Here is a 26,088-nt window from a genome sequence, read left to right as displayed (position 1 = left end):
ATGTCTCATTAATTTGGGTACCCGGACATGAGGGATATGACGGCAACGAAAAGGCAGACTTTCAAGCCAAAAAAGGGGCAGATGTAAATTTCATCGCACCTAGTCCCATGTTTGGATTTAACAAAAACAGTCTAAAACAAAAAGTAAAATACTGGGCCAAAACTCTTATAAATCAGCAACGTAGAGGGTCTTAGACATTCCAAAAAGGTCTTAAGTTTTAATGCTAAAAGAGCTAACATGGCCCTCACGCTAAACAAAAAGAGCATTCGCACCCTGACAGGCGCCCTCACGGGTCACTTCACCTGCAACAAACACATACATAAATTAGGCATAACTTACACCAGCACCTGCAGATTTTGCTGCGAAGATCAGGAGTCTATAGAACATCTCATCATCGAATGTCCGGGGTTGACGCATAGAAGGAAAAAGTTTTTAAACAAGTTCATGCTTATAGATGAAGACCTAAAATCACTCACTCACAGTGCACAATAGATCAATATGGTCGCAGTGCTAAAGGCCAATACCTTAACCCTTTACTACCATTAACCATTAACCTAATACATATTGTGTAGAGTACCTCCACTTCACTTTCAAACTTCTTTCGAATTCTTTAAATATATTTTTAATACTCAAACTCAAATTATGTAAACCACTCCAATCCACTCTACTCTTCAATTTCAATGACATAATTCTTTTCATTTCAACTTACTCTACTTTTATGACATAATTCTTTTCATTTCAATTTCAATGACAAAAGTTCTTTTCCTTTTTTTTGAAACCCGAAACATAAGTAAACACATGGCACACAACAAATACATTTTTTTGTCATATGATACCCCACTCCAAAGCAAAGCCATAGCTCACTGTGAAGTAAGTTAACCTGAACAAAATTTAAGTCAACCTAAGCAGAATTTCATTTGTATAGTATTTTAAGTGTTTACAACTTTGTTATTGATTTTTACTTGTAACAATGTTTGATTGTAATTATGTATATTTTATTGATGACAAGGCAAAAAGAAAGTATAAAAATAAAGCCATTCTATCAGAAAGCAGCTCAGTCTCAACCTGATAGTTGGAAGGCAGTTATTTGCCCTAACTGAAAAAAAAATCTTTTTTATTTACAAAGGAATCTTTAGTCGGCAGGTTTGCCCTTAAGCTCTTCCATAAAAATAATAACACTGATACTTTGACGATCCTGCCTTTCACTTTACATGACCTTTTTACAATTGTTAACCTTGACGAATACACTAAAACTATCAATAAAATACAGGACACTGTGTCAGTCTTCGAGAACACCCACAGAACTACAAGCTTCACAAAAGTAACTGGGTTAAAACTTAAGGAACTAGAAAAAAAAGTACATACACTTACACCACATAAAGGACATAAACGCGGACTCATCAAGGGATTAGACACAGGCGTGAAGTTCATCACGGGGAATATGGAAGCCAATGACGCACTTTCCATAAATAAACAAATTCAAGACATTAAAACTAATACAACGCATATCGAGACTATACTGAATAACCAGAACCAAATAAATTCAATCATGCAGGAAAGATTGCAAAACCTCACTATCCATATAAACAGGATAAAATAGAAACATACATTAACAAAATAGTATATCAGCCGAAATTCAGTATATCAGCCAAATTAATTATAATATAGATCTTTTAAACAATCTCCTAGATAGCATTGCAGAATCAATTGTCCTAGCAAAACTAAATGTGATATCGAAATTCATACTAAGCACTGCAGAGCTAGACCAAATATATAACTATATGGAAAATCAGTCAATAAAAATTAGCTCGAAAGAGCAAATATACGAACTGCTTGGACTACAAGCATATTATAGTAATTCAAATATTATATTCAATGTAAAAATACCAAATGTATCAAAAGAAAACTATGAACTTTATCATATACTTCCACTCCCTTTAAATAACACTAAAAAGATAAAAATAACACTATATTTAACATCCAATAAAAACCACATCCAATTTTTTAACGAACCTTGTCCAAGGGTCGAGAACTCCTACTACTGAAAAAAATCACCAAGTACTGAATATATAATACAACTAACTTCACCTGCATTGCACAAATAATAAACAACAAAGATGATCTGTGCGACCTAGAAGTTGTTGGCAATGTAAACTTAATCATAGAACCTGAACCAAACTATATTTCCTTCATTAATACAAACAAGACTACCGTAACAACTAGCTGCAACAACGACACTTACGAAGTTAAGGGTACAGCTCTCATCTACTACAACAACTGTTCAATCAATGTCGACGGCGAAATCTACAAAGGTAATCCCATGTTTTACAGAGACGAGTTTTTTCTACCCATCATAAGCTATTCCGAAGTAAGCGCAAAAACAAAAACAAACGAACTGAGCCTCGACAAACTTAGAAGCTATCAAATAGAAAGTCACGACAGAACATCAAAGAAAAACAACATTATTATTCTAACAACCTGTTCATTGAGCATCATATTTACCGCCACCCTTGTTTACATCGCAAGGATGAGAACTAAATTCCACCCCTACGTCTTCCTTGTGGCCTTCACTTTACTCTAAGGGGGGAGGAGTTATGGAAACCCCCATAACACTAACAACAACACAACCACCAACCAAACCTCTAAGGGTAAACATAAATAGCTAAGTCAATGAACTCTACCTTTAGTTCATAAGAATTATTATAAAAAACTGCATTCCAAAATGCTAATTAAGCATTACTAACATTTAAATAAAGAAACTTAAATTATTAGGAAATCGGTTTATTATGAAAATACAGAATAAGCAATTTTTTAATTAATTTATAAGTTTCACTTAAACATTTTTAATAATAAAAAATTAGTTGTAATTCAGTGGTGAAAGAACCAAGTAACATGTTTTTTTCTATCTTTCGAGAGTTAGAATCATAACTCGTGTATTTTGCAAGTCCGTTTTCGCGTCGAGCGCAGTGACGAAATCAAATAAACATACAGAACCAGAAAATAAATAAAACCGAAACAAGTACATATGTATGTGAAGTAAGTGATAACCCGTGCAAGTTATCAAATATCGCATGAGCCGTCGCAATCCACAAAATTTCCAGAGAATAAACAATTTTTTATTAAACCAGAATCAGCACTTTTATTTAACCAATGTATTTTAGCAAGTAAGAAAAACAGAATTGTAAAATATACCGAGTAAGCAAATATAATATGTACACATATGTAAGCTTTGATTGAACCTTAAGTAAAATAATAAAGTCAGTCTGTTTCTCGATCACGACTTGATCGGTTTAATTTTTGTATTATTTTTTTAAAAATAACTAAATTTTAATTAGTTATAGAATTGGCGCAGTCGGTAGGGTTCTTAAAAAATATATACGAATCGTACGTAAAGTGATAAAAACTCTGAGTATCCTGCATGAATGGGACCAGGGAAAAGTAACAGTGGACACAATAAAAAAAAAAATTGTTTTCTCAAAGTGTATTCTAAACGACAAAAAGCTTTCGACAAGCGGAGATCAATAATGGAGGAACAGACTCACCCATCAACTGTGAATGTGGCATATGACCATTAATTCATTCATGAGTAATGTGGAATATCTTCTTTCAACAATAAGAGATGAGTCAATGAAGAGAGAGGCGATCAAAGCAATATACTACAGGAACATCCAACGAGAGGCAAAGAATACCATCATCAACGTTCAACAAGTGGGCAACTGGCAGCTGATTAAAAGACTTCTTAAACTTAGATACAGGCCAGACACCGAACCACATCAGATATACAAAAAATCAACAATCTGTATGTAAGAACAGTAAGTGAATTAGCTATAGAAATACAAAATATAAAGTATAAATCAGATGAATTAGTAATATACCATAGTGATGATCATGGTATAGATTTAAGCAATATAAACAGTGTATTGGTAAATACAGTTAAAGAAATGACACAAGGCACTTTGCTAGACAAAATCTATGACATAAGGGATTTAGGTAGCATCTTGGACATTATGACAAGACAACGATACGAAGACAGTTGCATTCGACCGGAGTATAGAAAACTTAAAGTGAATAGCTACAATAATGCAAATTTGAATTATAATAGAAATCAGAATGGAAATCAAAGAAATTTTAATAACCGCCCTAGTAATTATAATAACAAGTTTAATAAATGTAAACACAGGTATGATAATAATTATATATATTAAATAGAAATTTTAATTCTGCACACTTTAAAGTCCTAAACGACACTTCAGGAAAATTCCAGAGGTCTCCACAGGTAGGAAATCCCATTGCAAACTCCATCCATTATCGCTGGAGTCAACCCGAGGAAAACCGGACCGAGCCGATGGAAGTAGGTAATATCGAGGTAAATCACTTTCAAAGAATCCCACAGATGGGAAACTCCAAGCCAAATGTCAGCCAAAATCGCTTGACTCAACCTGGGCAATATCTAAGGGAAACAATGGAACATTAATATTACGAAAATATTTTTTTCGGAAACAACCTCAGACTACTTACCCACAATAGAACTTTTTTTTTTTTTTTTTTTGTCGGGACAACTAGCAAGTGCAGCACTCTTGAGTCCATTGTACTACACTTGGACTCCCTTTTCATTTTCTTAAAATCTACCCGATCTCCGAAGAAATCTGAGTAGATCTTGTGGTGCCAAGGAGCCAAGATGGTCGCTTCTTAACACATCAGTGCCAAAGACCTCAAACCTGATTCGAGCGAAGGCGGGGCAGACACACAGAAAGTGGTCCGCCGTCTCACCCTCATCTCAAGCTAGGCAGAGTACTCTGTCTGAGATACCCAACCTTTCCATGTGCTTTGCCCACAGAAAGTGGCCCTTCATCAGTCCAACCAGCCGTCTGCACTCCCCTCTGCTTAATGACAGAAGGGTTTGCGACAATCGATCGGACATACAATAGAACTTACTATAAACAATAAGAAATATACAGCCCTAATAGACAAAGGAGCAAGTGTCAAGGCAACCGATCGAATTTAAAACAATAATAGGTACAATTGAATTCGAGATCATTTCAGATGCACCTGAAGAATTTAATGTGAAAGATGCAAAGATTAAGTGGAAAGTCGCTCAGTTAAGAGGAAGAATATATAGTTTTATAATGGAGACCGATCTATTGTTTTAAAACAATGATAAATTTGGTGGACGGAAATGTTTCTTTCAATAACAAGATAACAAATTTTATAGTAAACCCATATAAAAGTCTTCAAATATGTACCTTGGAAGGAATCAATTTTGACTGGAATAGGTTACATCTGGAACATCTGAATACTGAAGAATATAAAGAAGTCATGAAAATTTCAAATAGATTTAAAAACTTCTTCTTTAGATAAGGTGCCAAACTGACTAGTCCAATGAATATAAAACATGGTTGGTTGGTTGGTTAGAGTGGTGATTCATCCAGAATCCAACTAGCGCTTCCGCACCATTTTGTTGCCACATCCTCGTTACCAAATTGTTTAACAGTTATTTACAGCAGGACTATATCCAGTCTGTGGGGTTTAGGAACCTTATTAGGTTGTTGACTTCTAAGCCAGACAGCTGCTCGAGACTCTCTTCTGTCCTTCCATAGGGCAGGGCATTCACAGAGGAAATGGAAGATTGTTTCTTTTTCCCCCGGTTGTTTACAACTATGACAGTATGTGTTATGAGGGATGCCCATTTTGGCGGCTTGTTCTCCGATAGCCCAGAAGCCAGTTATGACTGCCGTAAGTCTACAGGTGTCCCGTCGTTTCATGTTTATTAATGTCGACGATTGCTTGAGGTTGTAGGTGGGCCATAACGTTCTGCTAATTTTGCATTTCGTCTGGTCTTTCCATCTACAATCTGCAATTCGAAGGTATTTTAGGGAAATTGCATTCTTGACCGCACCTAGTGGAGTGAATACTGGTACTGCAAGAGCGCTATTCATGGCAGATCCCCCTCTTGCCAGTTCATCTGCTTTTTCGTTACCTTCTATGTTCCGGTGTCCCGGGACCCAAATTAAGGTTACTCTGTGGTTTTCACTCAAGTTGGTGAGGCTACTCCTGCTTTGCTCCACCACTTTAGAGGTTGTTATAGTCGCGTCCAGCGCCTGGATTGCAGCTTGGCTATCCGAAAGGATAGCGATATTGCCCTTGAAAGAGAAATCTGCGATTAGTAACCTACAGGCTTCCCCAATTGCTAGTACTTCCGCTTGGAAGACGCTGCTGGTATTAGGGAGACGCACAGATTTTTCAATTCCAAGTCTATGAGAATATATACCAGCTCCAACACCACAATCCATTTTACTGCCATCTGTATAGACTGTGGTATCGAAGTTGTTTAGAGAGAATCCCTTTTTCCACTCTTTTTTAGATGGAAAGAGAGTGGCAAAATTCCTATTGAACGTTACCATCGGGACGATGTAGTCAGTCCTCACCGAGGTTAACTGAGTTTGTCGCAATAATAGACTAGCGTGACCATAAGTTTTTTCTTTCCAGCGACCCGCTTCATTTAACCTAAATGCACTCATGGTTGCCGTCTTCTTTATATGTAGGTCTATTGGAATAACGTGTGTCAGAGCATTGAGAGCCTCTCTAGGACATGATCTGATTGCACCGACCGTTATTGCACAGGCTGATCTTTGTATTCTGCCGAGTAATTTGGTATTGTACTCTCTCCCTAGAGCTTTCCACCAAACTACCGAACCATACGATAGAATGGGTCGTATAACCGCCTTATACAGCCATAATGTATGCTTAGGTTGAAGACCCCATCTTCTTCCAAGCATACGTTTGCAGGCATATAAAGCAATTTCTGCTTTCCTTACCCGTTCTTCGATGTTTAACTTCCAGCTAAGTTTGGAGTCCAGAATTACTCCTAAGTACTTTGCGCTGGTTGATAGTGACAGAGTTTGTCCGTTGATATTTGGTAGGGTGAAAGTTGGTACCTTGTATCTGGTGGTAAAGAGCATAAGTTCTGTTTTACGTGGGTTTAAACTTAGCCCACATCCTGTGGCCCAAGAGTTAAGCTCACCTAACGCCCTTTGGATGATCCCACTGATCGTCTTTGGACACAGTCCTGACACCATTAACACCACATCATCAGCGTACGCCACCACTTTTACCCCACCTCCGTCAAGTTTTGTTAAGATTTTGCTGATCACACATAGCCAAAGAAGTGGAGATAATACTCCCCCTTGTGGAGTGCCCCCGTGGACCTTCTTGGTTATGTTGATATTACCCATATTAGCTTTGATGATCCTGGTTTCTAGCATGGAGATGACCCAGTTACTAACGCAACTGTCCACCTCCAGGTCTATCAACGCCCGTTGGATGGCATCTGTGCTAACATTGTTAAAGGCGCCTTCGATATCCAGGAATGCCGCCATGGTATAATGTTTGCTCTCTAGAGAGCCCTCTATAGTTCGGATTAACTCGTGAAGCGCTGTCTCCGTAGATTTGCCTTTAAGGTATGCGTGTTGTGCAGTTGATATACCAGAGCTCTCCAAAGAGCTTCTGAGGTGCATATCCAAAAGTCTTTCAAAAGTTTTTAACAGGAAAGACGAAAGACTGATTGGCCTGAAGTCCTTCGCTGATTCATGTCCTCTTCTACCTACTTTTGGTATGAAGACGACCTTGACTAGTTTCCAGCTATCTGGAATATGGCCTAAGTTTAAACACGCTTTAAAAATTTCCTCTAGCCATGGTAGGGTACAGTCCAAGGTTTCCTGTAACAATATAAAACATACGATTAGAAAAATGACGACCGAACAGATAAATGCAAAATTATATAGATATTCACCACAACACGAAGCTGAAGTAAGACGACAAATCAAGGAAATGGAAGAGCAGGGAATAATCAGAAAAAGTTGCTCTCGTTATGCGAGTCCATTAATAGTTGTGCCAAAGAAGCTAGATAATTCAGGAGAAAAAAAGTACAGGATAGTAGTGGATTGCAGGAACTTAAATGAAATAACAATAGATGATAAATTTCCACTACCAAACATCTACTCAATTCTGGACAGGCTAGGAAGTGCACAATACTTCACAACCCTAGATCTAGCTAAGGATATCATCAAATTTTAAGAGAAGAAAAAGACAGGGAAAAGACGGCTTTTGTTACACCCCACCCACTATATGAATTTATACGAATGCCGTTTGGGCTGAAAAATGCGATATTCCAACAACTTCTGAACGAAACATTACGCGTTTATAACATTGATTTCAATAAATTAAAATAGATATTTACAGCTAGGAATAGCAACTTTCAATAATACCTATTTAATACTAAGTATTAAAATTCCAAAATCATGCATACAAATAAAAATAAGCAAAATTGTAACACTACCAAATAAGAATAAAAAAGAAATAGAAGCAGAAATAGAGGAAGTTTTTACTTATAAAGATAAAATTATGAAATTTGAAGAAAATAAACATTTCAGACAACTAAAACCCAGCACTCGTTGTATAATAATGAAAAATTGTAAATTAATATGAAGTAAAGAATTAGAAATTATAACACTGGACGAAAAAACAGTCCCAGTTATTTAAAAATGCATTAAATTTATTTGTTAACAACACATGTAACATAAATGACACTGTTTTAAACGGAAACCACCCAATAAAATTTAACAATTGTTCAATAAAAATTAATGATTATTATTACTCTAATTGGATTGAAAGATTCGAAGGAAATATTATGAGATTGCAATATGACAATGTAAAGAATTTTACAAAAAAACTTACATTCGAACAAATAGACGAAGAGAATAAAATAAATTTCAAAAATATATCTAAGTTGAAAATTTATAACAAAATCATATACGGGTGTAACTTTTTTCTAATTTTAGCAAAAATATTAATAATTGTCGTTTGGAGAACAAAACTAAAATATATTAAAATAAATCTAAATAAAAGAATTCAGGAGAATTCTAATCTAAAGGGGGTAGAAGTTACATATACAAACAGTTTCTTTGATTTCAAGGCCAATGCACCTGATAAATTCGAAGAATTTTTAAATAAAATTGATTATATATTAGCTGTAACCAAATATCAGTTTCCGGCACAGGTCGCAATCCATAAAGTTTCCAGAGAATAAACAATTTTTTTTTAAAACAGAATCAGCAATTTTATTAAACCAACGCAATTTAGCAAGTAAGAAAAACAGTATTGTAAAATATACATAGTAAGCAAATATGTACACATATGTAAGCTATTGATTGAACCTTAAGGGGTTAGGTGGGTTACAGAGGTTCAAAAAAAGGGTATTTTTACTATTTTTTTTTTAATATATACAATCATATATTTTCTTTAAACAATTCAGCATATCAAAGATACATATTTAAACAGTATTTTGTGAAATTTTTATTTAAAAATTCCGAAAACTCAGCCGTTGGTACCTCATCTCCCTTAACGTCTCACAAAAAAATGCTCTTGCCGTGGACAGCATAACTCATTATTGGTTCATTTAAAATCAAAAAACCAAAAATATTTCGTTAGTACATGGATAAATCTCGTTACTGGACGAAGGAAAAAAAAATAAAATTTAATTTGAATTTTTGACAGACTTTGAACAAAAAAACACATTTTTTGGTCAAATTTTCTTCATGTGTTGGCTCGAAAAAATTAGTTGTAATAAAAATAAAAAAAAATCCTTCGTTCACTAACTTGATAATGTTATTCCAAAGATGTGTGCAAAATTTGAACAAAATCGCTTCATAACTTTTCGAGAAATCGTGTCCACCGACTTAAAAAATTGAGTTTTGAGATAAACGCGTATACCTGCGAAACGCTGCACTGACATGGCCTGATGGGCGGAACTTCTGAAGGGTCTATCTCGTAGAATTTTACTCGGATCAATTTGAAATTTTAGGAGAATATTTTAAACATATTATACTATTTAATAAGACAAAAAAAAAAAAATCGATTTTTTGAAATTTTCAAACCCACCTAACCCCTTAAGTAAAATAATTAAGTCAGGCTGCTTCTCGATCACGACTTGATTGGTTTAATTTTTGTATTAATTTTTTAAATAAATTTTAATTAGTTATAAAATTCGCCCATACTGGTTATCTTTTTCAACCGAAACCGATTCATAATAGAGATAAGAACTAACAAATAAAAAACCGATTAAGTACAGTATTGAGAATACCCCTTATTGGTCTGATAAGATATGTGAAAGAATGCCCTTTATGCATTTCTCAATATATTTTATGATATGAAGAGATTTCATTAAATATTGATGGTATTGAATAAATGATGGTATAGCACTCTTACTTTTACCATCAACAGCTACGGTAGCTGTAAGGTTTTTGGGGAAATAATAAAGTATACTAAGAAAATATCAAGTACCACTTATATATTTTACCCCGTGTGGAGTTGCCTGATCTCCCATCGGGCGCGTCCCAGGTGGTGGATAGGGAAGCCCTGGCATCATACGAGTGGCCTTCTGAGAAACGTTTCCCTGCTTGGGAGGGCCTGAGTTGTGAAGTCTCTTCAGTGGCTGCACGACCTCCCAAAGATGCCGGGAAATTGAAGAGTGTGGCAAGGAGGAAGAGAAGGAAGCGGCGGGAAAGGCTCATGCGGGAGAAATCCTCATGTGGCTCTGCTGTCCCTACTGCGTCTGTGTCTTCCAAAAGAGCTCGGTCAGCGGAAGTGACACCCACGGAAGCTACTGAATCCTCCACTCCCAAGTTGTCTCGCTCTCAAGGTAAGCGGAGAAAGACTGTGGCTGAAAGCAGCACACCTCCCTGCCCTGCGGTTGCCGCCAATGGCCGAGCCACGACCCCCCAAGATACGAGCGTGGTCTGGGCGCCAGTCAATGTGGCCGGAAAAGGTTCTGCTGAGCCACGTCCCTATCGGGGTCTCGACAAAATGTCCAGCACAGTTGTCTGCCCGGCGAAATCTTCGTCAGCGGAGGATTGGGAGCTGGACCTTCGCCCACGCACATCTAAGGGTGCGGCCAAGCCATCCTATAGCGAGAAGGCCGCTGCCCCACGACCTGTGGCTGTGATTGGAAAACTGGGGCCTGACAATCAGCTGACGGATGCAGAAATCAAATACAGCAAAAGTCAACTGATGCGTCAGGTTATTGCCTCCGGTCCTGAAGCCAATGCGAAGGGCTATGAAACAAAGGACGGCACCATAAAGGTGACGTGCGCGTCTCTGGCCAACTTCGAGTGGATCAGGACCGTAGTCAATAACGTGCCCCCTATGGGGACCACTCGCATCGCAGTCTACAGCGAGGATAGTGTACCCCTAAGGAAGGCCATCTGCTGGATTCCGGATCCAGACCTGTCTACGGCGGATGTCTCAGAATCCGGGCATCAACACGAGGCTTTGGCGAGTCGTCTCGTACACCAAGAGCAAAAACCGGGAAGGGAAGGAAGGGGCTGCTCTTGTACTGCGATTGGACGAGGCCAGTGTTGATGTCATGGGCTCACGGTACGGGAACCGTCTGAGTCTCTTCTTTGGGACGGTCAGCTTCCATGTCTTTCCCAAATGATTGGCTCGGACGGTTCCTGTAGCTACCGTCCCTTGACGGTGACGCAAATTAACTTGCAGCATTCCAAAGCCTCTACTGCACTACTAAGTAGAAGGCTTTCCCAGCTGCACACATTACCCCACATAACAGCAGTGCAAGAGCCCTGGGTCTTTAGGGGCCGTCTCTGTGGCTTAAGTGCGCTGAAAGGGGCCACGTTATTATGTGACAGGAGTTCTAGTAGACCTAGGACCGGTCTTATAGTATCATCCCATCTCACTGTGACGGGTCTTGGTAGCGGCTGAGGTGTGTTGCAGAGGTAGACGCGGATGGTCGAAGTTCGTGTTGCATATGATTATTTTCCTTACGATGCTCTGGAAGGGCCACCACTAGTCTCGTGAGGTTCTGTGAGCGGCGCAGCCTGGGCCTCATCCTATGTTGCTAATGCCCAGCACACAATCTGGGGCAGCAGCAAGTGCAATGAACGGGGCTCTCGACTATTCGAATTTATCGTGTCCTCTTACCTAGACATACATAACAAGGGCTCGCAGTCAACGTTTGTAACAGCTGGAAGGCAGGAGGTGATTGAGCTAACCCAGAAAACAGACTGACAGAAGTTTAGGGAGGCGTTGCGGGACCTTGACGTTACGCCACCAAGACTTCGAAAAGAACAGGCCATTGAGGCAGCTGTTGAGAAACTCAACGCTGCCCTAACCGAATGTTTTGAGTCAACCTGTCCAATTCGACCTCTCCCTAGCTGGACTCCCGTTCCTTGGTGGAATCGATAGCTCCAGATGTTGAGGCGGGAGTCGAGCAAACTTCTAAACCGGGCCCTCAAGACTAACCTTGCAGAGGACTGGGAGCGATACCGTGATGTTCAGAAGAACTACAAGAGGCTTGAGCCTCATTTAGGGAATTCTGCAGCGGTATTGAATCTCTGAGTGACACGGCGAAATTGCTTAGGATCCTGAAAAGGGACACAAATGCAAAGCTGGGGTTACTTAGGAAAACTGATGGCTCCTTCACGGAGCGGCAAAGTGAGACACTCAGCTTGCTGATGGAATCTCACTTTCCTGGTAATCAGAGAAGACTCAGCCCTTATTGATAGAGGCAGTTGTCAGAGCTGTTACACCTTCTCGGCATGACTGGTTCGTTGCCAGATCTGTGGTGAATGAGGCCGCCATTCGTTTTGCCATTAAATCTTTTGGCGGCTACAAGTCGCCCGGACCAGAGGGCATATATCCTGCCATGCTGAAGGAAGGTGCAGAGTCCGTGACAGCAGCCCTGAAGGAAATCTTCTCGGCATGCCTGGCACTGGCTTACATACCACGCTCTTGGAGGATGGTGGGGGTCGCTTTCATCCCAAAGGTTGGAAAAGACGACTACACCAGCCCCAAAAGCTATAGACCCATCAGCATGACCTCTTTCATGCTGAAAAGTCTCGAACGACTGGTGGAACTGCGCATACGTCAGAAGTCGCTGAAGTCACCCTCTGTCTCTAATTCAGCATGCCTCTCAGAGTGGAAAATCCTGCGAGTCGGCACTGCAAAACCTTGTTGCTAGTGTAGGGCTGGCTATCGACAGGAGAGACTACGCTATGGGCATCTTTTTAGACATAGAGGGGGCGTTTGATAATGCCACTTTTGATAGTATGCGTAACTTTGCTAGTAGGCACGGCGTAGATCGGGTGCTAGTAAATTGGATTCGTTCGATGCTGGCCCAAAGAATCGTTTCGGTGCGAGCAGAGGAAGATCTGCTGGTGTCATCTGGGGTTAATAGAGGCTGCCCCAAGGCGGTGTGCTGCCTCCATTGCTCTGGTGCATGGTAATCGATCCTCTATTCACCATCTTAAACGATTCGGGAGTCTACGCACAACATATGCGGACGATGTTGCTTGTTTGGTAAGAAGCCCTTCGCTTATGAATGTCTGCAGGAAAGTGGAGAAAACTCTGGATCGGATTGACACTTGGTGTTGTGCGAATGGGCTATCGGCAACTCCCGCCACGACTGGTATTGTCCTCTTTACCAGAAGGAGGAAGCTTGATGGACTCGTTCTGCCAAAGCTAAAACGAGTCACAATCCAGCTATCCAAGGAAATAAATATCTTGGGGTAATCCTCTATAATAAGCTCCTATGGAAATCACACGTTGAAACAAAGGCATCCAAAGCACTGACAGCTTTCTGGCAGTGCAAAAGTGTCTTTGGGAAATCGTGGGGTCTCTCTCCTAGCAAGGTCCTATGGATCTACACGGCTATGATAAGACCCATTATCACCTACGCATCAGTGGTCTGGATGAGTAAACTCTCTCTAGTGAGAGTCAGGATGACCTTATCGAGACTACAACGCACTGTAGCCATCTGTTGCACCGGAGCATTTCCGACTACTACTGATTGGTTTACCACCACTTGATGCTTTCGTCCAAGGAGAGGCCTTGAAGGCCATCTGCAGACTGAAACACAGTGGGAACTGGTACGGCCTTTGTCCGGCATTGGAACACAGAGAAGGCATGGACATCGATCCAACGATTCTTTCCATGCCCCTTGACTCCATGCCATCAAGAGTCGTACTTGAAAAGAGATACAGTGTAGTGCTACCTGAGGCTCAGTTGAGGGAAGACTCCGAAAATGAGCCCGGCTCCGGCTCTGGGGTCTACGTGGAATCCAGCGGGACAAAACTGCACTTTGCTCTTGGAATGCAGGCATCTGTGTTTCAAGCGGAGGTGCATGCAGTTCAAGAAGCGATGAACTTTGTTGTGGAAAAACGATGGAGAGGCAGATCTATATGTGTCTGCAGCGACAGCCAAGCTGCGCTTATGGCCGTAGACAGCCCTCCAACCACAATAGGGGTAAACAAGTCCTGTAAATCCAGGCTGAACTATGTCGGTAGACATAATAGCCTGATGCTAACATGGGTCCCGGGACACGTGGGTATCGCGGGGAACGAGACCTCTGACTCCTTAGCTAAGATGGGCTCTGAGGTCAACTTCTTTGGCCCAGAGCCCGTTTTGCCACTCCCTTCTGCGGCCATCACAGCCACGGTTAGCAAATGGGTAACAACCACCCACAAGCGAGCTTGGCAGGGTGAGAGAGGCTGCAGATGGACAAAACTGATGTTACCTGTCATGTCCGATCGACTGTCGCAAACCCTTCTGTCATTAAGCAGAGGGGAGTGCAGACGGCTGGTTGGACTGATGACGGGCCACTTTCTGTGAGCAAATCACATGGAAAGGTTGGGAATCTCAGACAGTGTACTCTGCCCAGCTTGTAAAGAGGAGGATGAGACGGCGGACCACTTCCTGTGTGTCTGCCCCGGCTACGCTCGAATCAGGTTTGAGGCATTTGGCACTGATGTGTTAAGAAGCGACCATCTTGGCTCCTTGGCACCACAAGATCTACTCAGATTTCTTCGGAGATCGGGTAGATTTAAAGAAAATGAAAAGGGAATCCAAGTGTAGTACCATGGACTCAATTAATGTCTGAGTGCTGCACAAAAAAAAAAAAAATATATATATATTTTACCCTTAACCTAGCATTAAGGTTTCATTGGCGATCCTGCCAGGAAAACTGAAATAAAATATTCATTTAAAAAGAACTTTAAAGTGAGAAAATAAAAAATTGCATCAAGGCAGAAAAAATAAGAGCTGATCCTTGGTACTACTACTACTAAAAGTACCACTGATCTACTTCTACAATTCCTGGGAGGAGAAATGAACAAGCAAATAAAAATCGTTTATCCTGCAGAAGGAAAACATCCTTAAAAGCAGCATTAAGCCAGACATGATAAAATAAGCCAACTGAATCAACCAGATCCTGAAGACTGACAGTAAGGACGATTCAGCAAGGGAGTGCAAGAACGCAGGACACACTACAAGAATTCCACACGCTAATCCTCAACACAACACAATCGAATTACGAAAGCGGCAAATACGAACATTTACAATTTTACAACATAAGTAAGGTGAAATGGTCAACAACCAAGTCACAAAACTAGTTACGATATTAATGACGATCCAAACTGAGACACATCATGCCTTCGGTCAGTCAAGTGACCGAAGAACTAAACAGGTATAGAATAGAACAATGTAACAGAATATACTGTTCAGACCGTCGATCAGAATATGTTTAGTATGCAATGAATCACTCCAAGTGACAAGAGGTTTACCCGAATTCTCTGGGAAAGATTTTGTGAGCTGGAGAAAAGCAGCCAAAAACTCAATGCACCTGTATATCAAAGGTAGCAAAAGATTTTTCGCAGCACTTACTATTTTAAGAAATAAAATATCATGTGAAGCTAATAATGTTTTGACCTATCATGGCCCTGTATTCAATTTAGACGCTATCTTAGCAAGATTAGATTTCGCTTCCGCAGATAAGAGACCACTACATACTAGGCGGCCGCCGTAGCCGAATGGATTGGTGCATGATTACCATTCGGAAATCACAGAGAGAAGGTTGGTCCGAGTCTCGGTGAAACACCAAAATTAAGAAAAACATTTTTCTAATAGCGGTCGCCCCTCGGCAGGCAATGGCAAACCTCCGAGTGTATTTCTGCCATGAAAAAGCTCCTCACACAAATTTCTACCGCTCGGAGTCGGCTTGAAACTGTAGGCCCCTCCATTTGTGGAACAACATCAAGACGCACACCGCAAATAGGAGGAGGAGCTCGGCTAAACACCCAAAAAGGGTGTACGCGCCAATTATGTTGTATATATATATTATATATACGTACATATATACATACTAAGACAGGGTAATGACGCCTCTATTGATTTCTACAATAAAGTAAATACGAAATTGTCGTTGAAAATCAACAAAACAATAATGACGCCCGGTAATAACAGTGAAATAACGAAAGAATTAAATAAGAGACATCGAGAGTCAGCACTCAGAATATCTATAACTGAACTGAAACAACCTTTGAATAACATTGTACTCTCACTCAATTCAAAACACTTACCAAAGGCTGTCACAAAAACTCAAAAGATAGAAGCAAATAATCAACGAGTGAAATTTGCGAACCAATATTATCGAAGCAAGCACACAACGCGAAGACAGAACCATTCTCAATATTTCCAGCACAGAAACAACGTACGGTTCAACCATGAACGCCAAAACAAGACACGAAGACAAGAAAACTTTGTACCTTATCGACAATCACAGCTAATACAATCTTATCGCGCTCCGCAACATAGTTCAACATTCCGCACGAAAACCACAATATCAGGGAAATTACAATCATAAGACGGACAACAATAATCAACACATACTCAAAAGGCAAAGACCTGACTCGACAGTAAATATACCAAACAAACAACCTCGTGTAAATAAATTGAATGGAAAAAACCTTTTTAGGCAAAGGAACGACTTTCCAATCTTATTCAAGCGAACAAGAGGAGGTGAATTGTTGAAAAATCTAATAGACAATGGAGAAAAAGGGTGTTATATTAAAACAGAAAAAGCACACAGCCCCATGCTCTTATCAATTAAAAAACGAGTTAAAATAATTAACGGACATACTTTAATTACACAGTTATCAATCAGTATCACTCTTTGACCTAAAAGAACGATTTTCTGTCATAAATATGGAATATGATATGATCATAGATCATAATTTCGTAAATGAAGCAAACGCAAACATAAATCTAAAAGAAGTAAAGAAAGCCCTTCTGAATTTAAATTAAATAATCTTAGAAATCTTTAGCGAGCTTACCCTTTCGAACAGATGTTAGAGCTGAAATACGTACAACAGATAAAGAAGCAATTTGGAGGAAACAGTATCCATACTCATTATCTGCTAATAACTTTATTTACAAAGAAATAAAAAAGATGCTATAAAATGGAATCGTAAAAAAAAGTAAAGTAAAAGTGAATTATAAACCAATATGAGTGGTGCTAAAAAAGGAGCAAATGGTGATGGAATGCAAAAATTGTGTATGGTCATCGATTACAAAAAAAATAAATGAAAAAACGGTAACATAGTTATCCTATCCCCGACTGTAATGTAAAATTGTCAAATCTAGGAAATTCGAAAGTTTTTTCCACCATCAATCTCGAATCAGTCTTCTATTAGGTCCTAATGAAAGAATTTGAAATTAAAAAAACAGCATTTTCCGTCAACACCGGTAAATATCAATACATCCGCACGCCATTTGGTTTAAAGAATGCACCTTCTATATTTCAACGGGCTGTGGACTATACTCTAAGAGATCACATAGGACAAATTTGTTATTGACGCCATTAGGTTAGGTTAGGTTAGCCTGGTTGGCAATAAGCCACGCATAGACCTTTTGGTCCCTAGCGATACCAGATGGAGACCGACCTCTATGAATACCTAAAGTAGACATCATGTAGGATGTCAGCGCTTTTGGCGAATCTAAGTAGGGCTGGGAGCTCCGCTTTTGAGACGTCTTCCAGACCCTCAAACAGAGGGGCTCCCAGGCATCTTAGTCGCGTTTTTGATAATGCTGGACAAACGCACAGAACGTGTCCTAAAGTCTCCTCAACATCCTCTCTGCATTTTCTGCATTTGTCCGTGTTAGCAATCCCTATCTTGTACGCATGTGCAGCCAATAGATTGTGACCTGTTAGCATACCTATGATAGTTCTGCATTCCTTTCGCGAGAGCGTAAGTACGAATTGAGTAAGTTTTTTGTCGTTAGTTCTACACATGACTTTTGCTGTTTTGCATGTGGTCAGGTTAGTCCACCTAGCTTCCACTTGCCTTTACATGTGGTCGTTCATTTCATTGTATATTGTGTTTAGCGGTCTCGGTATGTCGTTCTCTTGTTCAAATGGTAGTCTCACAGCACTTTTTGCTATCTCATCTACTATTTCGTTCCCTATAATGCCTTTGTGACCAGGTACCCAGTAGATATGCAGCCTACTGTTTCCGGCTAGCCTTTCTATGGCCTCCCTGCTCCGTCGAACATTTTTTGACTTAATACAATATGAGCTTATTGCTCAATAGGTGGCATGCTGAGTATCATTTCCAGCGCCGCCGAGTCGTTGAATCCTTTCCAGCGGCATTAAGTATGTCAGTTTTTTTTCGCAGTCCACCATACTAAGGTTCCGTATGACTACTGCTGTGTAGCACCAATGCATCAGGGAGGGTGATAGACCCCAAGTAACGCCCAGCATTCTTTTACATGCATACAACGCATTACTGGCCTTTTTCACCCTCTCCTCAACGTTGTGCTTCCACAGCATTTGCTGTCCAGTATTACTCCGAGGTACCTTGCATAGTCTTTGAGAAGTAGTTCGTTGTTGCCTAGCTTCGGGAGGTTCCACGCCGGAAATTTGTACTTCCTGGTAAAAAGTACCATGTCCGTTTTTCCCGCGTTTATCCCTAGCCGCCGTAGCCGAATGGGTTGGTGCGTGATCACCATTCGGAATTCACTGAGAGGTCGATGGTTCGAATCTCGGTGAAAGCAAAATTAATAAAAACATTTTTCTAATAGCGGTCGCCCCTCGGCAGGCAATGGCAAACCTCCGAGTGTATTTCTGCCATGAAAAAGCTCCTCATAAAAATATCTGCCGTTCGGAGTCGGCTTGAAACTGTAGGTCCCTCCATTTTGTGGAACAACACCAAGACGCACACCACAAATAGGAGGAGGAGCTCGGCCAAACACCTAACAGAAGTGTACGCGCCAATTATTTATTTTATTTTTTTATCCCTAGCCCTGCGCGAGACGCCCATTGGTGTATCGTTTTGAGAGTGCTGTTCATCACATTACTGATGGTGTCCAGGTACTTTCCCGTAACTACTATAGCTATGTCATCGGCATATGCCACAAGTTTAGGTGCCCCTCTGTCAAGTTTCTTAAGAATTGCATTTGCTACTAGTAACCATAATAGCGGCGATAGTACCCCACCTTGCGGAGTACCTCTGCATGCATATTTGGTGACGCTCGCATCGTTACACTCCGCTCTTATCTTTCTGCTAGCTAATAGCTGTCTTATCCATAGATAAACCGCGGGTTGCACATTAATTGACTCTATGCTATTTAAAATAGCATCTTTTGTCACGTTGTTAAAGGCTCCTGATATATATAGAAATACTCCTAGAGAGCCTTTTCTATGTTTAGTACAAGTGAGTGAAGTGCAGTTTCAGTGGATCTGCCTTTGGTGTAAGCATGCTGCGCCTTGGATAATTCGTCCGGCGCAATTGTGTCTCTAATGCATGCATCTAGAATCTTCTCTAACGTTTTCAGTAGAAATGAGGTCAAACTAATGGGCCTGTATTCTTTTGAGTATAGAGCGTTGCTTTTTCCTGCTTTTGGAATAAACAAAACTCTCGCTTTTCTCCACAATACAGGAACGTAGCTGAACCTCAGTCATCCCCTGAATATCGTTCTTAACCATGGTACCACAAGGTGGCTTACCTTTTGGAGCATGGCTGCGAAGATTCCATCCAGTCCTGGCGATTTATATGGGTCGAAACTTTATATAGCCCATTCTATTTTGTTGGTTGTAATTACGTTCGTCGGGATTTCGTGCACAATATCTCCTCTATGTTCGAGATCTGCAGTGTCCGCACACCCTGGAAAATGTGTACTGACTAGGTCTTCTAGAGAGTCCTCACAGCTGTCAGCCCACTCCCCGTTAATTTTTCGTATTGTTCTTGGCATAGACGGATTCTTGGATAGCAGTTTCCTGAGTCTAGCCACATCGTTAGTGTCTTCCATACTGCTACAGAAGTCTTTCCAAGATTCTCTCTTTGCTTTACGTATCTCTTTCTTGTATACTTTTAGTAGATCCTTATACTCTTTCCAACAGAACTCATTGTCAGCAACTTTGGCTAACCTGTAGAATTCATGTACTCTACGTCTTTGTGTTCCTAATTCCCTGTTCCAACAGGGAGGCTTCACCTTGCGTCTATTACGTGTTGGAGGGCAGGATGTTTTAAAGGCTTTGACAAGAGTAGTTGCAAACAATTCAACCCCTTTCTCAAGTGCGACGTGTGACTTGTATTTCCGGGGTATCATTGGTGTTTTTGATAGTATATCCCTATACAAGTCCCAGTTCGTATTCTTAGGATTTCTAAAGGATGTAAGCTTGTTTTTTGAGCGGAATATAATCTGAAAGCTTATGTATCTGTGATCAGAGAATAAGGGCCTACTCAACACTTCCCATTCCTGAACCATAACATGCCTGCTTGTGTAGAGTGTTAAATCGAGTACATTCTTCGAGGTTGGTCCCACATATGTTGGTGCTTCCCCTCTATTAGCTATTTCTAGGCTACTCTGAAGAATATAGGTAAATAGTGACTCACCTCGGTCGTTTATATCTGCACTTCCCCAGACCGTGTGATGTGCATTTGCGTCCGTTCCTACCACCAGAGCATGCTTCTTTCTGGCACCGAAGTTCCGTCTGTGGTGCTTCCTCATCATGTGGCATATAGTAGGACCCAAAGAGTAGCGTCTCATCCTTGCAGCCCTCCAGCGCCACCACTGTCAGATCGTCTGAAGAGAGATTATGATCAATATAAGAAAATATACTTTTTTTGACCATTATCACTGTTCTTACCTTATTTTTTACAATCGGTATGTATGTTGTAGTTGTGTGACTTTAGACCGGAGACTATGTTGCCCGATGCTATCCATGGTTCCTCGACTAGAGCCACATCGTAGCCGACCCCCTCTATCTTGAGCAGGAGCTCGGCTGAGGCGTTCTTACTTTTGTGGAGGGTTATCTGAAGGACTTTCAGCATCTGGCCTCAGTACCTTCTCGGGGTTGGATACTACCTCCAAGTCACCCTTCTCCACTTCCTGTATATTGAGGGAGGCTTCCAGGATCTCTTCTATACCGAGATCCTTTTCCACCTCCCCCGCAGCGAGCGTGTTGTGGTTGTCGTCTGTCGGGTTGCGCTTTTTGAGGCGAAGGTGCACGCTACCAACTCCCCATGCCATCCTCCCGAATCGCGCTTAAAGCAGGTCCTCTGCCGGCTTGTTGATTTGGATGGTGTAGTCCTGGCCACCATCAGCAATTGCTGGTTTTGCCACACTCAACACTTTCCAATCGTCTGTCGGCACGTCCATGTTTTGTCGTTGTAGTAGTCGTAGCGCATATTCCGGTTTTACCACTCGTGGAATGAAAACCTTTGCCTTCGGTATTGAGGGAATGCAGCTGCGATCAACAATTTCCAGTGATGCCCCCTCCCACAGGCCGTGAAGCGTTTTTACCGCTTCCTTTGGCCATGTGAGCCTGGGGTCATCCTTGCATTTTATGATTTTGACGCCGCTGAACCACCCTGCTTCGTCGAATGCTGGCATGGGTGCGTACGGCTCTGCGTCCATTTTTGTAAACAAGGTTTCCAGTAGCGTCATTTCCTCTACCTTCCACCGTTCCTGCGACATTCGCCCCAGCTGGTCGCTACGGTCAGTGAGTGCCACTATGAGGTGTCTCTTGGCAATTTCACTGGCCGCTGCCGCTGCTTTCGACGTCGTAGGTCTTTCGTCACCGTTTTTCGGTTTAGCCGTCTCGTGCCTGCGCTTCTGCTTTTTTGATGGCCCTGAGGCCTCACTATCCGCAGAACGCTGCCTCTTGATGGCTAGCTCTTCTTCGATTTTGTTCGCATATTTTGGATTGGAAGCCGTGAACATTGGCTTTGCTGCATAGAAGGCCCGGCCAACCGTTCCTCCTCTTGCTTCGTCAGGTTGGACTTGCTGCCAAATCGGTGACAAACTTTGACCGCGGCCTCTTTATCAGGCTTGATCCTTGGTCTGTTCTAGCTATCCGAAGCAGCACCATTGGACCCAGCCGGAGAACGCAGAAGAGCCTCTTCCTCAGCTGTGTTAGTGCTCCCGACGCTTTCGTGGTCCGAGTCTTCGTCGACAACGGCACTTCCGCGCTGAAGAGCGTTATTTGTGTGTTTGGCAGTAGAATTACGACCACTGTAGCCTGCTCCCGCTGCAGAGGAAGTTTTGTTACTTAAATTTTTGTTGGTATTCAGCTTTTTCTTACGACCACCTGCTCGACGAGGCGAGCGCAGTGGTCTATTTTTATAATGGGGAATTCAACACGGTCCACCACGGCAGCGCCCCATGCCGTGGCAAGGCCACAGTTACTTCCTAAGGCGGCCCGGTGTTAGGAAGGCGCCGTTGAAATACAGCCGGTCTGGTGAACCCCCTGGCTGCAAACCATCCAATGGGCACGGTGTCGCATAACACCCCGGATTAGGGGGTAGATTAGGAGAGGAAATAACGGGATGTAGGAGGTTTGGGGATGACAAAGGGATCTTCGTCGCTACGGTGATCTTCGCATGGTGATTGGGTGGCCACCAAGTACGCCGTAAAGCGAGTGGATGGCTAGCCAATCCCCATGTGGAGCTTCCCTCTTAGTTCGTGTTGGGTTGGCGCCCATGCTATGGGGGTCAGATCACCACTTAAGCCTCATCCCCGCATCAAGGAGACCAACATATTGACGCCATTACTTTCCATTCAAGTTCAAAATAAGAATGCCAGTATGAAGATTTCAAAAGAAAAATCAAGGATTTTCAAGAATATGTAGAATTCGTAGGCTACATAGTTGGACAAGGAGTCATCAAAACCGACCAAAAAAAAAATTGTTTTAATACAAACATAGATAAAATATAAAATACATAAAAATGCTTGTTGACACTGTTAGTTGCACATAAACTTTTGTGAAGAGATTTTCATAGCCGCTTCCTTAAGTTAACAGCCATCATGGCAGAGCATGTGGTTTGATTCGATGGATTCGTCGGGCTAGGCCTGATGTGTTGAGGAGTTTGCTAGCTTCCTTATTCAATTGCCTTTGAAGCCTGAGGGTGTGGGCTTCTACTTGTTTTTTAATTTCTTCAGCGACTGTAGAGATCTTGAGATCACGATGAATATCCTTATAGCGAAAGAACCAAGGTGAGTTGAGAATATCTAGAAGGATTTTATTCTGGAGTCGTTGAAGTATATTTATATTACTTTGACTGGCTCAACCCCATGGTTGCGCGTCATAGGGCCGCACAGGCTTTATTATTTGTTTATATATAGATATTTTGTTATATGGATAGCTTTGATCGTCCAATTAGCCATTTCATTTTTATTATCTTTAGATGAATCTCATGCCGTTTAAGTTTTATATGCTCCTTTCATCGAAGCTTAGCGTCGAGCGTTATGCCAAGATATGTGCAGTGTTTGCATGTGGTATTGCGGCACCTAGGAGTATTATTGGACACTGATTCACTTTTTTGTTGGCTAAGTCTACATGAACTGTCTTGGTACTGTTCAATTTTATGCGCCAAGTCTTCATCCATTCTTCAATAGCGTTTGTTGCATTTGAAGTTTGGCTGCAGTTTCTTTAGCACTTTTCCAATTGCTAGGATGGCAGTGTCGTCGGCTAAAGTGGCGATCAAGCTATTCGGGGGTATAGGCAAATCTCTGGTATATAAAGGGTGCTTTTTTAGCTATTATCTTTTTTTAAACAGTTAAACAGCTGACGCACATTTCGTGTTTTGTTTCACTGTCAAACATCTTCAGTTTGGTCTATAATTTAACCATGAATCGTCTTACTGTTAATGATGACCATCAATTATCGATTCGTCACCGTTCGCAGGAATTGGGCCTCTGTTACTTAACAACGTGGAAAATTTTGCGAAAGGATTTAGGTGTGAAGCTTTCAAAATACAGCTGGTGCAAGAATTGAAGCCGAATGACATACCGCAACGCAGAACTTTTGGTGAATGGGCTCTTGGAAAGTTGGCCGAAGATCCACTTGTTTATCGAAAAATTGTGTTCAGCGACGAAGCTCATTTTTGGATCAATGGGTACGTAAATAAGCAGAATTGTCGATTTTGGAGTGAGTATTAGCCAGAAGAATTGCAAGAGCTACCAATCTATCCAGAAAAGGTTACAATTTGGTGCGGTTTATGGGCTGGAGGTATCATTGGACCGTTTTTCTTCAAAGATGCTGCGAATGGTGAGCACTACCGTGAAATGATATCCAACTTTTTTTTGTCCAAAATGCAAGAGCTTGACTTGCATGACATGTAGTTTCAGCAAGACGGTGCCACATGCCATACAGCACAAGTAACAATGGACTTGTTGAGAGGCGAGTTCGGTGAACATTTTATTTCTCGTTCGGGACCTGTCAATTGGCCACCCAGATCGTGCGATATAACGCTTTTAGATTATTTTTTGTGGGGCTATGTTAAAGCTCATGTCTATTCAGATAAGCCTGCTTCAATTAACGCATTGGAAAACAACATTAAAAAATTTATATGTAAGATACCGGCCGAAACATTGGAAAGAGTATGCCGAAATTGGACTAAGCGGATGGACCATTTGAAGCTCAGCCGCGGTCAACATTAGCATGAAATAATCTTCACACATGAAATTATATGGAGTGTACTATCGATTTAAATAAAAATTTCATGCATTTATCTGAATTTTACGTGTGTTTTTTGAAAAACTTTCCTATAGCTCTTAAAAAATTACCCTTTAGAAGGTATAAGACTTGACCAAGGATGCTTTCTTGCGGTACACTAACATTTATTTTTTCAAGGTAGCGTTCGCTCAAATACGACTTTAGAAGGGCGCAAAAATCATTTGGGAGGCAGGTTATTTACTTTGTTTTTTAAACCGTCATGCCAAACCTTGTCGAAAGCTTGTGCGAATACTGCTGAACACACGTTATTCTGTTCAAAAGGGAGCTCTATTTTAACTGTGATTCTGTGCACCTGACCGAGTGTTGAGTGCGTACTGCGAAAGCCAAATTGACACCTCAGCTGTAATATTTCGAATCCGGACGCTTTTTTATCCTTTAGTTATTTTATTTCTCTTTTCAGTTCGTTTTTTGTAATGCTTGAAATAAGGGTGTTTTCGTTCACAACAAGGGTATATAAATTGTCACATTGATTTTCGTTGGGTTGGAAGGTTTTTGTTAAGTGTTTTGCAGAAGCTATTGCCTTGTCTTTGTCACTTTTTGAACATGTATTATGTATCTTTTTTGATTAGAGAAACATGACAGTTTGGTCTTTTCAAATATTTAGTGCATTTCCAAAATGAGTAGTTACCTTTTTTATCAGGTCTTAAGTTTGAAATGTACTTATTTATTGATTCATTTGTAATACAATTTATGTCACTATTCAATTCTTGTGATGCTTTGTTTAGTTTGGTTTGTGGCAAAGAAAATTGACACCATAATCAATTACCCAGAACTAAAATTATTAAGGCGAAGCGCCCAGGAAATTAAGTCCAGTGTCACTGAAGAGCTGTGTGTATTTGTCTCTTCGTGATAAGAAGCGTTTAGGTGCTGATACGTTGACAAATCTATGTATGTATATGGCTGATTCGATAGATGTTGGCGAAAGCAATAATCCAATAAACGAACCAATAATATTTTACTCGAAGAAGGTTGTTCTCGTCCAAAAATAGTTACAACTTTTGATTTCTGAGTGCTTTTAAACACTTTATCACAATATTTCTCTTCGATTGTGTTTTCCCGCGCACTTGGCAAATTCTCCAGTTTCCAGAACGCTATGAGCTGTTTATCTAAAGTAACCTTGTTGTAGAAGTTGACACAGGTAGTCATGGTTTTATTTGTCCCATCCAATGACTGTCTACTAATCCGCGGATAGACATTCCCTCCAAGAATAAGGTTTCGTTTTCGAA

General features: G+C 40.9%; 1 protein-coding gene across 1 annotated transcript; it reads right to left on the bottom strand.

The window, feature by feature from the left end:
* Nucleotides 1-21,390: 21,390 nt before the first annotated feature.
* LOC129250289 (uncharacterized) lies at nt 21,391-22,068 on the bottom strand. Its single transcript, XM_054889925.1, has one exon. The coding sequence runs from the start codon at nt 22,066-22,068 to the stop codon at nt 21,391-21,393; it is 678 nt and encodes a 225-aa protein (XP_054745900.1).
* Nucleotides 22,069-26,088: the final 4,020 nt, after the last annotated feature.

This window comes from Anastrepha obliqua, chromosome 6 (genome assembly GCF_027943255.1).
Source record: "Anastrepha obliqua isolate idAnaObli1 chromosome 6, idAnaObli1_1.0, whole genome shotgun sequence".
In the NCBI taxonomy this organism is placed as follows: Eukaryota; Metazoa; Arthropoda; class Insecta; order Diptera; family Tephritidae; genus Anastrepha; species Anastrepha obliqua.
The sequence above is the reverse complement of the archived record's forward strand: the minus strand, read 5'-3'. Positions and strand labels throughout refer to the sequence as shown.